The sequence below is a fragment of the Dermacentor albipictus genome, chromosome 3 (assembly GCF_038994185.2).
Source record: "Dermacentor albipictus isolate Rhodes 1998 colony chromosome 3, USDA_Dalb.pri_finalv2, whole genome shotgun sequence".
NCBI lineage: Eukaryota > Metazoa > Arthropoda > Arachnida > Ixodida > Ixodidae > Dermacentor > Dermacentor albipictus.
The window spans coordinates 78,511,199-78,526,138 of NC_091823.1; the positions used below are offsets into that span (position 1 = coordinate 78,511,199).

The window sequence follows — 14,940 nt, forward strand, 5'->3', positions numbered from 1 at the left end:
TTTAGGAAATTGAAGGTGGTATTGCCACTCATATCCTGTTTCTGCACCATCTTTTGGTGACCTAATGCTTTCAGCAAATGTGATTGGTTTATCATTCCAGAAGTGAAGCCTAATTACACTTAATGCTTCCTTAAGTGTACGTTCAGCACAACTGGTAACGCAGCATACTCACGGTCAAGGACTTGACAGAACTGTGCAACAAGGTCGTTAAAGATGCTTGGGCAGCGTGCAGCCAAGCCTGCCAAGGCTTGGACCAGGGCAGGCATTGAGGTTGGCAGAGGACCAGACAGCTGCGCTGCCACACACAGAAGCCCCGCGGTGCAGCCGATAGTCAGGGGACCCCAGGGTGGTGCAAGCAGCCAGGGTGGCTGCTCAGCTGAGCGCCTCCGGCCACAGAGATGCACGATTGAGAGGGCAGCTGAGCATGACATCTGGGGGTATGCCTCCTGAATTTGTGGGTTGACAACAAATGACATTTGAAAAGGGTGGCCCTTGTCTTAAGGAGCACTTCAAAGTACTCTTGAAGTTTTAAGAATGGAGAAAAATGCGTATGGTATTCATTAAAGTTTCTCTCTGCACATTACAGTTAGGTTTCATTATAACGAAGTCATAAAAAATTGGCACTTTACGTTGTCACACTTAAATTTCACCAGATTGAAATAAGCTGCATCCTTGTGTAAGGGCTACGTCGTCTCACACATAACATTTTGGAAATTATTCATGTACAAGTTGCACCCCATATATAAAGCATGCCAGCATCTCATGAGCCGCGACTACGCAGCACGCTAGATGTTTGAATATGTAATGTCTGCAAACTGCCACTTGTTAAAATTTCTTTAGTTCTGGGGTTTTATGTGCCCAAAACCGCGATCTGATTATGAGGCACACTGTGTAGAGAGAGTACAGATTAATTTGGACCACCTGGGGTTGTTTAACGTGCACCCAATGCACAAAAAACATGCGTTTTTGCAATGTGCCCCATCGAAATGAGGCTGCCGTGGCTGGGGTTTTAACACTGCGACCTCATGCTTGGCAGCGCAACACCATAGACACTAGGCCACCACAGTGGGTAAAAGCCACATGCAATTCCCAAATTTGAACACTGGCGCTGCTGTAGTTTTATTTAACATTTCTATCGTTCTTTGCAGCTGCGGTAAAAGATGTTTAGGCTGAAATAATGGATAGACACTTTCTTGTATTGCGGGCAAAAATACATGATGCTTCATGGGCATCAAGTAATGAAAGGTAAAACAACACATTATTACATTATGAATTTCGCAACAAATAAGTTTGTTACATCAAGGTTTAACAGTGCATATCACTGTTATTATATTGCACATGGTGCAACGCTGCAACTTTTGATTTACTGACCCATTTCAAATTTTTATTAAAATGACACAATTGGTCTTGGTTAAGTACAGCAATATGGTTGCTTGCATAATGTGTAAACTATGCTCAAGGCCTCAGTCTTACAAGGAATTGATGCAGGAAAGGCTCAAAGATCCGAGACAGGTTCCAGGAAGCAGGAAATGCTTCAAAGGATTTGGCCACCATCTGCAGAAAAGAAAGGTAACTCAAATGCAAGAATAGAAGAAAGGGGTCACAGTGACACTGTTTACCTCCAAGCTTTTCCAAATACAGTTGAACCTAGTTACAATGAAATTGAATCCAGCACAAAAATGCCTTTCTTATATCCGACAGTTATTACAGTGAAAGCTCGTTAATTCGAACTTAAATGATTCAAATTTATGGATGATTCGAACTGTACGATTTGGTCTGGCCAAGCTCCACAGAAGTCTATGCATAAAAATGTCTGTTAATTCGAACACGAGAAGGTCCTGGTCCTGCCACGGATAATTCGAACTACGCACCACTGTACCGGCGGCTTGGCGTCTGGCACACGGCCAGAGAAATGCGCCTTATGCCTGCACACAAGGCTGCATTGCCTCCGGAACGAAGATAACGGCGAGAAGAGGCAAAATCGGGAAAAATCTAACCGGCGCGTGGTTGGCCAGAAGGCAGAGGCGGCTGCCTCCTCTCCATTCTACGTCGACCTCCAAGACTTCTTGCCCGTCGCAAATGTCGGGGGCTTTGCAAATCTCCTTTGCTGACTATGTTGACGTGGACGAGAGTGCAGTGGTGTGTGGTGCACTGACAGATGAGAAAATATTTCTCAGGTCAGAAGCGCTGAACCTGTCGCTGCCAGTGACAAGGAGGAGGATGACAAAGCGCCAGCGCGGCCCTCCACTACGGAGGTCATGGCTGGATTGAATGCTGCCCGTCTCTTCTTCAGTTTTGAAGAAAGCAAAAAGTAGGCCTTCCGGCATATTCGCTTGTTAGAGCAAAAGGTGCTAGCTGTCACCTTCAAGGAAAAAAGGCAGCTACAATCACGGACTTTTTCAAGCATTACATTTCTGACATGCCCTACTGCTTCCAAATCGCAGCGTACTGTTGTTCGCCTTCATTTTTGTTAGTTCGAACTTTTGTTAATTTGAACTGAAGCGGCTTCCCCTTGCGGTTTGAATTAACGAGCTTTTGTTGTATAAGTATATATATTACAGGCCAACATAGATGAGAATGTGTACGTGTGAACAAAAAATGCGCACACCACTGGCAGAGCTTTTTTTTTGGACACAGAGGGGACTGCGTATCGATCCGTACTTCAGTGCTATGGCCTTTAGTCTAACCTGTGCGTCTCATCTCACAATCCATCACCAATAAGGTATAAGAGTGTGAACATATTGGCGGTGAGCTTCCCGCAGTGACTTGCCACCAGCCACTCCGCCGGCCATACTACTTTGGCTGCTAGGCCTAACCAGTGCTGCACTGTTGGGAGTTGGCAACCAAAGTTGCGGTTTCGTGCAGTCAACATGGCAACAAGTTTGTTTACGGCTCATACGTTTGTGACATTGAGCATGCAGTTCATGCGCAGAACATTGCTCAGCATCGAAAATTTCCATTACTGCCGCTATACATCGGTACAGAGGTAGGTGGCAGTGTCACAGGGAAGTCCAAATACAGTCTGCTTCCATTAATTTGACCCTAACGGCCCCACAAAATTGATTTAATTAGCCAGCGGGTCAAATTCATCAAAACACACCTGATTCATTGCACAGTATTTGCCCGATTCTAATACTCCCCCAAATTGAACTTCCACCCACTTTCTATCTGTCCAAAGTAGAAAATTAACGTAGATAAGAGATCTAAGTTACTAAGGAAAGTAGAAATGTAACATGCACCCGATCTTTTAGCAAGAAAGATCGGCAAGGGTCCACTATGCGTTAACAGTGCCAATCGATTCCCTAAAGTTAGCTTCTCCGCGACACAACGATGTTATGCGGAAAAGCATACAAACGCTACGAAGGCGATTTGTGGATCGATTTTCATGGGGGAAAAAAAAAGAGAGGTGCGCATTATAAGCGGGTAAATGTGTTATCACACATTATGAGCTACCGTTATTGCTTTAAAATCTTTCTTGGGCAGGCCGAGAATTAGCCTTTACGACATGAGATGACATGGGTTCAATGTATTCAGTGGCCCCTAAGCTGTGTCAGTTCTGCCAGTGAAGGGATCACCATAGAAGCAAGGAGGGCGGGCATGTTTTTTTTCTTCTTCTTTTTTTAACTTTATTTCCAACACAGAGTTGGGGGTCCTCCCGGCAAGAAAGTTGTCATAGACAACTTGAGCAAACGTAGGGACCGTAAAAACAGCAGGCAGAGTGATACATTCACAAAACGAAAATTGGAAAGACTTTACATCACCAGGTATTTTAGAATAGTGAAAATAATACACAATGCAAGATAAAAACGAATACAGTTATGGCAACTATGAACATCTTTTCATGTACATTCAGAACATAGTAATGTCAAAAATAAAGATGCACTTGTATTATAAGGGTTCTTCACTCATTCCACAACAAAAATAATCATATTTGCAACTTGAATTTATAAAGCTGAATGTTGAAGCTTATTAGTGAATTCACATGCTTTATTAGTCCGGGTATTTGATAGGCTAGGATGGCCCTTCCATAGTTTATATGTGTTCGTGGCATTGTTATCTGTTCATTATGCAGTGCATAACAAGCTGACATTGTGTTTGCTGAATGTAGCAAGTTATGTTTATATATGTGCAGCAGGAGTTCGTAGCCATATAATTTACTCACTTTAAGTAAATTGTGTTTAACGAACAAAGGATTAGTTGGTAGATATTTGGATTAACGATGATAATTCTCAAAAATCCTTGGCACATTGTTTTGCAATACCTCCAGTTTGTCATAATTCATTGTCGTTGCAGTGCCATAAACTAGTGTGCAATAGGATAAACGGGAGTAGAAGTGGGCATACTATATCACTTTCTTTAGCTGCAGAGAAATTAGACCTGACAATTTCAATAATAAACCAACTGTTCTGCTTGGTTCTGAGGCTAGTTTGGTTATGTGTGTACTCCATGACATACTTTCCTCAAACCACACACATAAAAATTTTTGACATTTTACGCATGCTATGACGGTGTTATGGAATGTCAGCGTGAGTTCAATGTCATATGGTTTGTTAGCGGTTTAAACAAGATGTAATTAGCTTCCTTTAGGGTCGATGCTAATTTATTCGTATGAAGCTAATCATCAAGCTGCATTAGGTAATCGTTTATCATGTTCTGAAGGTCAATAAGTGTACGCACATAAAAAAGTACATCGGCATAATCTGCTTAAATGACTAACTTTGGTGAGTTAGGTATATAAAATATTTTGTTTACCTAAAGTATAAATAACAAAGGCCCTAGAATCGACTGCTGAGGTACTCCTCGTTTCACCATAGTAGTTGGGGATATAACATCACCAATTTTTATACACTGCTTTCCATTTTCTGAACTTGACCGGTCAAATTCAAATTATCCAGCAAAAGCCAACTTTAGGATCAAAATAATGAAAGTTTAAGCCCATAGAAATGCATGGCAGCTAGCCAAGACCTTCGGTCAGGTTCAAATTAAGCAGAGTCGAATTAACGGACGTCTACTGTAATCACGCTGGTCCAAAAAATTGGGCACCTGAAAAACTGACTGACAGCCGCCCACGCAGATGCCTGTTGGCATAGTCGGTTTGCGTTCTGGAAGGGGTAGAAGGGAGACGGGAGAGATGTGTGCAAGGCTGGTGACACAGTGAAGGCACACAGTGTGCACTGAACATGGGTGGGTACGGAGGCTTGCATTTTCTTTTTTAGACCGCAGCTCTTAGGTGCCCATGCCTGCATTTAGCTTTGGCGTCCCTCGTCAGTGCCCCTTGGCGTAACCAAGAAAACGAGCATAGCGAAGGATTAAAGAATCTACATGGTGCGCAGCCAGGGGTGAAAGACTGTGTTAGCAAAGGAAGTGCGAGGAGGAAAGCGAAGGAGTGGGGTAAGGCAAAAGCATGAGAAGCAAAGCGTAATGCCATGCAAGACGAGCTATGCAAGACGAGCTCTGCAAGATGGCGCCAGAGTAGTGCATCACCGTCTGTTAACCAATGGCATGTGGCGAGCGTGTCTACTGATACTATGCAAGTTGTCCCACACAACTTGAGCCAAAGTTTTAAAAATGAAAGGCACTCTAGACATGAGTTGAACCGAACGCATAATGTTGGCACTGGCCTAGAGTTACTCATGATATTTTTTAATAAAGCGACACTAAAGCAAAACAATAAATCAGTTTAGACTAATGAAGCACTGTTTGAGAACCCTACAGGCAGTCATTTCAAAAGAATAGTTTGATTATTAGATGATAAAATGAAGGTTCAAGTATCAGTATTTGAATTACACGCCAAAACCCCAGCGCCGGTACGTCAGCGTGACGTCAGGGATTCTAAAGTATGTTTTCGCACTTGGGCCGCGTTGGCTGAATAAAGGTTCCCGAAACTTGCCACGTTTAATATTTGGTTCCTTTAGAACACAATGTAGTCAATCTGTACCGCTATATATAATTAGTAGGGCCAAGAAGATGCCATCGAAATCCATGACGTCACAGCCCCCAGGTGCGGGAACATAAGTAGGCGTCGCCACCCGTATTTCATTCTTGCGCTTTTTCTGGCTTACCAAACGTCTTATTGTTGTAAAAGTGTTGTTTTTGGTGTTCTAGAGCTCTAATTTACTGATGCAGAAGAAATCATTTTTCACTTTAGCGTCCCTTTAACTAATGGATTAGTTATGTTTAATTATTCAACTTTTTAAGTATTGGCTACAGACCCCAAGTGTGATTCGTAAAGTTACAGAGTGCCTTGAGTAACCTCTCAATAAATCGTTTAACCACACAGTATATCTCACATCGTCCTTTCTTCCGCGTTCCAAAGAAAGCCCATGAAATATGACAAAAATACCATGTGGCGGGGCGCTTGCGCACTCTTATTGTGCTGCTCTCAAGCATGTGATGGATGAACGACGTCGGCTGCAGCGGGACTGGTGCACGACAGGGCATTATGCCTAGTGCAGGTATCTGGGCATGCGGCTCTTATTGCATGACGATGCAAATGCATGCTGCTGGCCGGGTGTTGCATGCGCGTTGCATGCAATTGCATGCGCGTTAGAATCGAGAACGACCCTAAATCCACATTACAATATCGCCATCGGCATTCGAAAAATACCTCCATGTTGTATGTGTAACCAGGCGCTGGTGTAACCTAGTCTACTGCCTGTATTCCCATTTTCTGTGTTTATTCAATCAGCACGGAAGCGCCGACTGCGAAGACACGCCGAGTCCACCATGTTGCCGCATTTAAAAGGAAAGTTATCATGTGCGCGGAGACGGACCGAAATCGGGCCGCATCACAGGCATTCGGAGTTCCCGAGACTTGCTTGCGAGACTGGCGCAAACAGAAGAATATTTTCGCCAGCAAAGCAACAAGGAAGAGTTTCAGTGGACCAAAGCAGGGCCGCTTCGCCGAAATAGAAGAGCTGCTCGTGGAATATGTGCAAGAGCAGCGAGCGGCACAGCGGCCTGTGACAACCGAACAGAATCAGGTGGCCGCATCTGGCTTCACACTTGTGCACCGTGACCCGCGCGTCAGTCCTTCACAGAGTGTGCCCGCAGGCTGTTCCAGTTGACCGGATGTAGATCATACCTTATATATCTTGTCTGAACCAATCCCAGCGAACTAAATTATATCCAGTGTTCCTCAGGCACCTGTATCCCTGCATGTTCTCTACAGCAACACTATTTGGCTGTGACCAGCGTTAAGCAGCAGATATGGCTTACTCCAATGAGGAACGAGCAGATATGGTTTTGGCTCTAGGTGCGTTAAGTGGACATAGAAGGCGCGCAGTTGAGCTACTTCAACGCTGGCATCCGGGTATGCGTCCGAGCTCAATGACGATTGTGCGTGCATATGAAACGCTGAGACAGATTGGGACTTTTACGAAGAAACAACATAAATCTCCAATCCTGGGTGAGGACGTGGAGACAGATATTCTGTCAAAGTTTTCTTCAGACCCACATGCAAGTGTTTGTAGTGTGAGTGCTGAAGCCAGAGTGTCAAAGCCTTCAGTGTGGAGAGTACTTAAGGAGAGGCAACTTCATCCGTACCATGTGTAGCTGCACCAGATGTTGGAGTCCCATGATTTCCAAAATCGAAAGGACTTTGCAAACTGGATTATAATCAAGACGAAAGAGGACCCATGCGTTGTCAACTAAATACTGTCAACAAATACTCGGAAGCTACCTTCTCACGTAATGTCCAAGTGAACATCCACAACATTCACTATTGGAGCAGTGAAAACCCTCTCTGGGTTTTGAAGACACATCACCAATATCAGTGGTTGGTTAATGTGTGGTGTGGAATATATAGTGGCACTATCATTGGCTTCGTGCTTTTTTGATAACACGCTTACATGTGAAAGATATGTCAACGACATCCTTGATGGGGCGCTTGAGGATTTTCTTTGCGAAGTTCCATAAGCCAAGATGAAGGATATTTGGTATCGGCATGATGGTGCTCCTCCCGCACACAGCAGCAGCAAAGCTTGCAAACGGCTGCATGAAGTATTCCCGCAGCAATGGATTGGACGGCGTGGGCCCATTGCTTGGCCGGCACGGCCGCCAGATTTATCTCCCCTCGAATTCTTTCTCTAAGGCTACATAAGGACCAACCCAAGTATACTGGACACCAACCACAACGTAAGAGAACCTAAAGGAAAAAAATAAGACAAGTCTGCAACTCCCTCCCTGATACCACAATCAAGACTGCCTCGGAAAATGTGCCTATGAGATGCCAAATGTGCAGTGCAGCAGATGGTGACCTCTACGAACACGCATTATAATCAAAGGGCGCTTTTTGTATTGAAGGTCAATGGAAAATAATTCCGGCCTAACCCCGAATCCCCCCCAACCCCATTACACTCCATCAGCAGGCTGCCAGCTCTTGCCCGTAACAAAAATAAAAAAATAAAGCTATGTTCTTGTTCTCTTTCGTCTCCTTAGACGCTTTAGCGCTTTGGCGTCGCTCGGCCAGCAGCACATATTTGCGCCGTCATGCGATAAAAACCGCATGCCCAGATACCAACACCAGACACGACACCCTGTTGCGGGCCAGTCCCGCTGCAGCCGACCTTGTTCATCTATCGCACGCCTGAGAGCAGCACAATAACAGTGCGCAGGCATCCTTACACATTGTATATTTTCATCTTTCACAGGCTTTTTTTTGGAACGTGGAAGAAAGGATCACGTGAGATTTATCGTATTGGAAACAATTTAATGAGAGGTTTCTCAAGGTGCTCTACAACTCTGCGTATACACTTGGGGTCTGCAGCCAATACTTAATTAAAAAGTTGATTAATTAAACATAAATAATTCGTTTGTTAAGGGAAAATAAAAAAATAGCCCGAGTAACCCTAGGACAGTGCCAACATTATGCACTCAGTTTAACTCGCGTCCGGAGTGCCTTTCATATTTAAAAGAACTTTGGCTCAAGTTATGTGGGACAACCTGTACATAGAAGCAAAGCACTGCATGAGCGGAGGTCTGTTGGCAGCGGCTGCTCTGAAACACGCCCATGCATCACCTACGCGCTGCTCCTCGCGATCTTCCGATTAGCGAGGCTGTCGCGCCACCACTTCATTTGTTTGCAATGTGCCGCATGAGACAGACTGTCTGCGCCAGCCAATATATTGCGAAATGGAAAGACATATACAGCTGCGCTCATTAGGGAGCATCGTAATTGTCGGTGAAATTTTTTTGTTTCCAGTATTTCGCTTTCTTTTTCCTCTCGGCGAAGCCAGTAGATTTATTTGTTATAAGGAATAACACAGCATCGGAACATTGCAGTATGCAGTCTATGTTACAATAGAACCCATGCACAAGAATTCACGGTGCCGAGACTGCTTATTGTTACATTCGAGTGTTGCTATTAAGAGTAATGGTGCAGGCGGGTTAAACTGTACTTCTTTTTCATTAAAAAGTTTTTATGTCTGTCGCCTTCTTTTTTTGTGCAACCTGGTTAAACAATTACCGCTTATAAAACTGAATTTCCTTGGCACTTGAGTATTGCTAAATGAGGGTTTGACTCTATTTTGGATTGTCGCCAGTGTGTTACATTTTAATTGGCTGAAGGCCTTATGCACATGTACAGATGAGTTGAATAACTCGGCCACTTCAACTTCAAGTTTTGTGCAGGTAATCCTCTGCATCCGATGTCATGCTCCCAAAAGGTTTCTGTCAAGCAGCAACATACCTCAATCACCATCAGGTGGCTGGGAAGAAGGTCCCAGTCAATGGGAACCACAGGAATCTGGCTGACTTCCGGCAACAGCTCCTTCAGCTCCGACCAGGAGGAGTCATCTCGCCAGACTGCTCTCAGTTGCTCATCTTTACTGCGTGACATGCCTGCAACAGCGATGAAGAGCATAGTCTCTGTCAGACTTAATGCCCGCAATCAAGGCACATATCCAGCAGCTTAATTCAAACAAACCTAAGTTGTAAGAGCAAACATAGAAGGTCTTGGAAGGATGCATTGAGATAACATGTTCAGAGCACGGCAAACCAGAAATCTCTAGCAACATCCACAGGAGAAACGAAAAAAACGCTTAAGGCGTGTGTGGGCTAAGTATGATGGAAGCTGCACTTCCTAAGGGACACTTTAGAGAAATACAGTAAAGCCTCATTGATACAATTGCGATTTCCCGGCACCACAACCGGGAATCCAGAAGATGGCCCAGTACAGACGTGCCTCTTTTTTACCCGTTCGTAGGTTCCCAGGAAACACGATCCTTCGACAGCAGCATTCAATACATCGCCAAATTGTGATCATATGATACGCTTTCCAGCAGCTAGATTTTATGTACAGAAGAAACGGCACAAGGTGCGCATGATCGAGCAAAGTAGCAGCCCGCCACTGCAGCCCCCTGCAATACTCACCCACCCATCTCGAGTGAAAACGTTGGAGCGCACTCAGTTTCCTATCCTATTCCAGTATCGGCAAACCCCTTATCGCATTGTCGTGTGCAGCATTCACAGCTACCGTTGCCAACCCTATTGCGATAAGCATATTCACCTATCTGTTTCACAGCGTGTGAGGCATAGTGCCGTTGGAGATGTACTGCACGCATTTACCGTAAAAATGTGCGTATAATATGAGGCTTTTTCCTATTATTAGCGTCCCAAATTTTCGCTTCGTACTATATGCTGATCCAAACAAAAATTTCAGTCAAATTTGGGCTAGAAGTTTTGGTTTCGTTATTACTGGGTGGATATGGCTTGAGTTCGTTATTGCTGTGTGGTTGGCTTCCTTTTTGCTGCATGGCTACGGCTTGGTTTCGTTATTGCTGCGTGACTACAGCATCGTTTCTTTATTGTTGAGCGCACACCTTGGCAGCACACATGCAAACCACGCTTTGTGAAGTTCATCTTTTTTATTCCGCATTGAAGGACCAAGATGTTCGGACCACGAAAACAGTACTCGGCTGCCTTTAAGAGAAAGGTTATTTTAGCCGCACAGGACATCGACAACAGTGCGGCCGGGAGGCAGTTTGGCGTCAACGAGGCAAACATTCGTGGATGGCGTCTACAGAAGGAAGACCTTTTCGCGTGCAGTGGAATGTGAAGAAGCTTTAGCGGCCTGAAGAGTGGGTCATTTCCGGAAATCGAACTTGCCCTGACGGAGTTTGTATGCCAACAGTGAGCCGCACAACTAGCTGTGAGCATGGAGCTTATGCAGGCAAAAGCTAAGGAGCTTGAAAGAGAAAAAGGGCTACCGAGCTCTGTCTTCAAAGCGAGCAAGCACTGGATTTATAGCTACATGTGCTGTGCTGAATTTTCCTTACGCCGCCAAACTTCGATTTCACAAAAGATGCCCAAATCGTTTGAAGAGCTGCTTGTGGCTTTCCAGCGCCACGCTATTTCGCTGCACAAGTCCAAGAACTTCCAGCTAGGGCAAATCGGCAATGCTGACCAAACGCTGGTTTATCTGGACATGCCATCGCCCCTCCCGTGCACAAAAAGGGCTCTAAACAAGTTTATGTCTGGTCCACTGGCAACGAGAAAATGCGAGTTACCGTCATGTTGTCATGCACGGCAGACGGACGCAAGCTCCCGCCCTATGTCGTCTTCAAGCGCAAGACAGTGCCTAAAGGTGAGGAGCTGCCAAAAATGTGGTCGTGAGATGCCATGAGAAAGGCTGGATGTATGAGAATCTTGTGCTCAACTGGATAAAGTCCGTCTTGTGTAGGCAGCCCGGCGCACTGTTGTCGTTCCTGTCCATCCTCGTGCTGGACGCATTTCGTTGCCATTTGGCCAACTCATTGAAGAGGCTGTTGCGCGAATCCGGCACTGAACTCGTCGTTATCCCGGGTGGAAGGACATCTCAGCTGCAGCCTTTAGAATAGCTGCGTGTTCAATGGGGCTGGTTGGTTCATCTTAGAATAATAACAGGAACAGCGCAACACAGGACAAGCGAGTAAAGAGCAAAAGACAGAGCGCTGTCCTGTGCTCTTTACTCGCTCATCCTGCGTTGCGCTGTTCCTGTTTTTATTCTAAGCCTTTATATGTTAGCGTGAACAAGCCGTCTAAGGACGCGGTCAAGCGGGGTTACGCAGATTGGACACGCTCAGGTGAGCCTGCAGTGACGCCGACTGGGCAGCTGAAGCAGGCTTCGCCAACCATGCATGCAAGTGGATTGTGGACGCATGGGCCAGCATACCGGAGGACCTTGTGCGCCGCGCATTCAAGAACTGCTGCATCTCGAACGCGCTGGATGGCACAGAGAATGAGTGCCTCTGGGAAGATATGTCTGACAAGGAACTATCCGAAGAGAGTGCAGCTGAGGAAGACAGTGATCGAAGTGCGGAGTGCAATTTAAATAAATGTTTTCCTTGAGCTTTCCGAACTCGTATTATACGTGGAAAAAACTTTCTTTTTTCCATTTCCCATCCCCAAAATTTCACCTCGTACTATATTTATGCAGCTTCGTATTATATGCAGTTTTTTACGATAATAACCCAATTTTACGATAACCCAAACGCATTGTCACTCCCTGCTGCGGGCAGCATGAAGTGAGTGTCATGTTTTGCGCTGACGGCATCATAGGCATCATATTCTGGTGTTGCCCACCAGCTCGGTTTCGTTTTGGTGCAATAGGAAAACGACAATGAGCGTCTTGGGTTGCACGCGCACCACCTGCTTGACACATGTCATTGTTTCGCGTGGCAACATTTCGCGTCGAGTGGGCACGTGAAAACTTCCCATCAAAATGCCCTGCTCGAGGAAGCCACTGACACACGCCTAATTCGAGGAGGGCAAATTTAAGCTTGCTGAGGCCGTAAGAACAACGACACACGTCTCTGGCTGCTCGGGTTCTACCTGCTCGGGGCGTGTCGGTGTCGCATGCTGCAATGATTTGACAGTCGAGTCTGTTAATATTTTTGTGACTTCAGATTCTGTGTTTTCCCACTTAGCACGTATTTTCCTGCGCTCATTTTTAAGACATATGAATGCGGTTCTACTGTACGTCAAGTTGGGCTGCGCTAGTAAACGCTTTTTGCAATTGGAAAACAGCTCTTCCTACGTGGTGAGGCCACTTCGAGAGTCAGAAATGACACAAAAACGAAAGATGAGTAGCAATGCTGCACCTTCAGTTTCCACTCAAGCCTGCCATGCCGTCATGAATTTTTACAGCATTTACTTGGGCTTACCTAATTGCTAGCACACTTTCTTTTTTCCACAACGTGCCTTCTATTCAAAAAAAAAAAAACCCCAAACGTCACATCCTTTTAGAAATGTCAAACCTTTGCACCAATCTTCCACTTCCATGCAAATACCGACTGCAGATGTGGCATTGGCAACTAATGGTGGTGCACCTGTCCCCTCCATTATTGTGGCTAACAAAAAAAGAAAACTAAAGATACACAGTAGCCGAAATTGGACTGCAATATGCAGACAAACGGTCTTGAAACAAAAGGCAGCATAATACCTTGACCCTGCAAGGCCCAAACGCAGTTTCACATGTAGGAAAATTGGAACAAATTGTTGACATTTATATGTGGCCATGCAGACTACATTTGCAAAGAAAAAAAAAAATAAAGAAAAAGAAATAAACAAGGAAGTTATTTATCAGCTAAACCTTAATTACTGAATTAATTAATCAATCAATTAGTGATTGGTTTGTCAAACTATCCCCAGCTGAAACTTCATTCCAGCATGTCAATGATACAACTATGCGACTTTGCATAATGTTTCTCTCACTTCAATCAGCATTTTGAGGTACCAAACTAAGCGTAGCATATATGATACATTGGGCGTTTCAGAGTTGAGGGACACTAAATAAAAATATTAAGTCAAATTAGATTGAAGGACTAGGCTTCTGTAAGAACGAATTTGTCTTTCCTAGTGAGGACAGAGCTTTTGTAGGCGAGAAAACGACGAACATTAATCATCTTATTGGCGTCACCTATTTTGGATGTGACGTCGGCACTGGCCGATTTACAGACAGCTGCGGAGAGAATGGTCCCGTGTGGATTACACCAACTTGTTCAGAGGTTTAGAAGTACTAAAGGAAGAATGTTGCAAACGAACAGAGACAAGATAGAAAACATGGACAAGCACAGACTAGCAACAACGGCTTATCTTGAAAAACACGCCAAATATATACCCTGGCATTAACACGGGTGGCACCTTAAAGGGCCTCTCTCCAGGTCTGGCCATTTTGAGCTGACAAAATGGCCAAAATGGCTGCAGGCACCGAAACTATGCCATTTTCTACCGTGTTCCAGTGCATGACCATGCTCTGCGATCTGCTTGTTATGCCACAGTATTCATGTAGCACTGAATTATACCACTAGTCACATGTCCTTGTGCACAGCACGCAAGATCGTGGATCGTAGCGAAACCCGACAATCAGAACAGCTCGCATGCGACGCAGTCAGCAAAAGTGTGCAGCGCAGCAAAACAAAACAAAAAAAAGGCGAGAAAAAAAAAAAAAAACGACGCCGGGGCCCGCGACGTATGCATCACGCAACCCTTGAGGTCCGATATGGGAGAACACAGGGAAGGAATTTTTCTTGCGGAGGCTCGATGGGGCTAGTGGAGAAAGTGCCTTGCTTGGCAGTGGAGCTCGCCTCCTGAAATCATGGGTTCACTACACTGAAATATTTCTATCTCTGCTATTATTGAGCCGATTTGGAAACTTTTGGGGGCAGAACGCTCCCTAGAGGACACGTAACAATTTCCAGCATATAATTAAAATTTACTATGGGGCCTGGTGAGGGGGGGCCCTTTAAAGATTAGTGGTTAAATAATCAAGTTCTAGTTCGTGCAAACTCATTGATGGCCTCGCCACGCACATGTTACAGGACTTGTGTGAATAAAGAATGCTTCAGCAATCTCCCTCGCTATCCTATCTTTGTGTCTTGACAGCACCTTGGTTTCTTTTAGCAATGGTTTGCACTTACATTCTTTGTGACATAGGCACAGATTAGACGACAGGTGCCCTTT

General features: G+C 45.0%; 1 protein-coding gene across 2 annotated transcripts in view; it reads right to left on the reverse strand.

Moving 5' to 3' along the window:
- LOC139057422 (testis-expressed protein 10 homolog) overlaps positions 1-14,940 on the reverse strand; it is a 66,349-nt gene that overhangs the window by 11,178 nt on the left and 40,231 nt on the right. For both annotated transcript variants that reach the window (XM_070535646.1, XM_070535647.1), the window contains exons 12-14: positions 9,689-9,840; positions 1,474-1,554; positions 173-446 (exon numbers count right to left, since the gene is read on the reverse strand). In XM_070535646.1, coding sequence (XP_070391747.1) covers positions 173-446; positions 1,474-1,554; positions 9,689-9,840 — 507 coding nt within the window. The remainder of the gene's footprint in view (positions 1-172; positions 447-1,473; positions 1,555-9,688; positions 9,841-14,940) is intronic.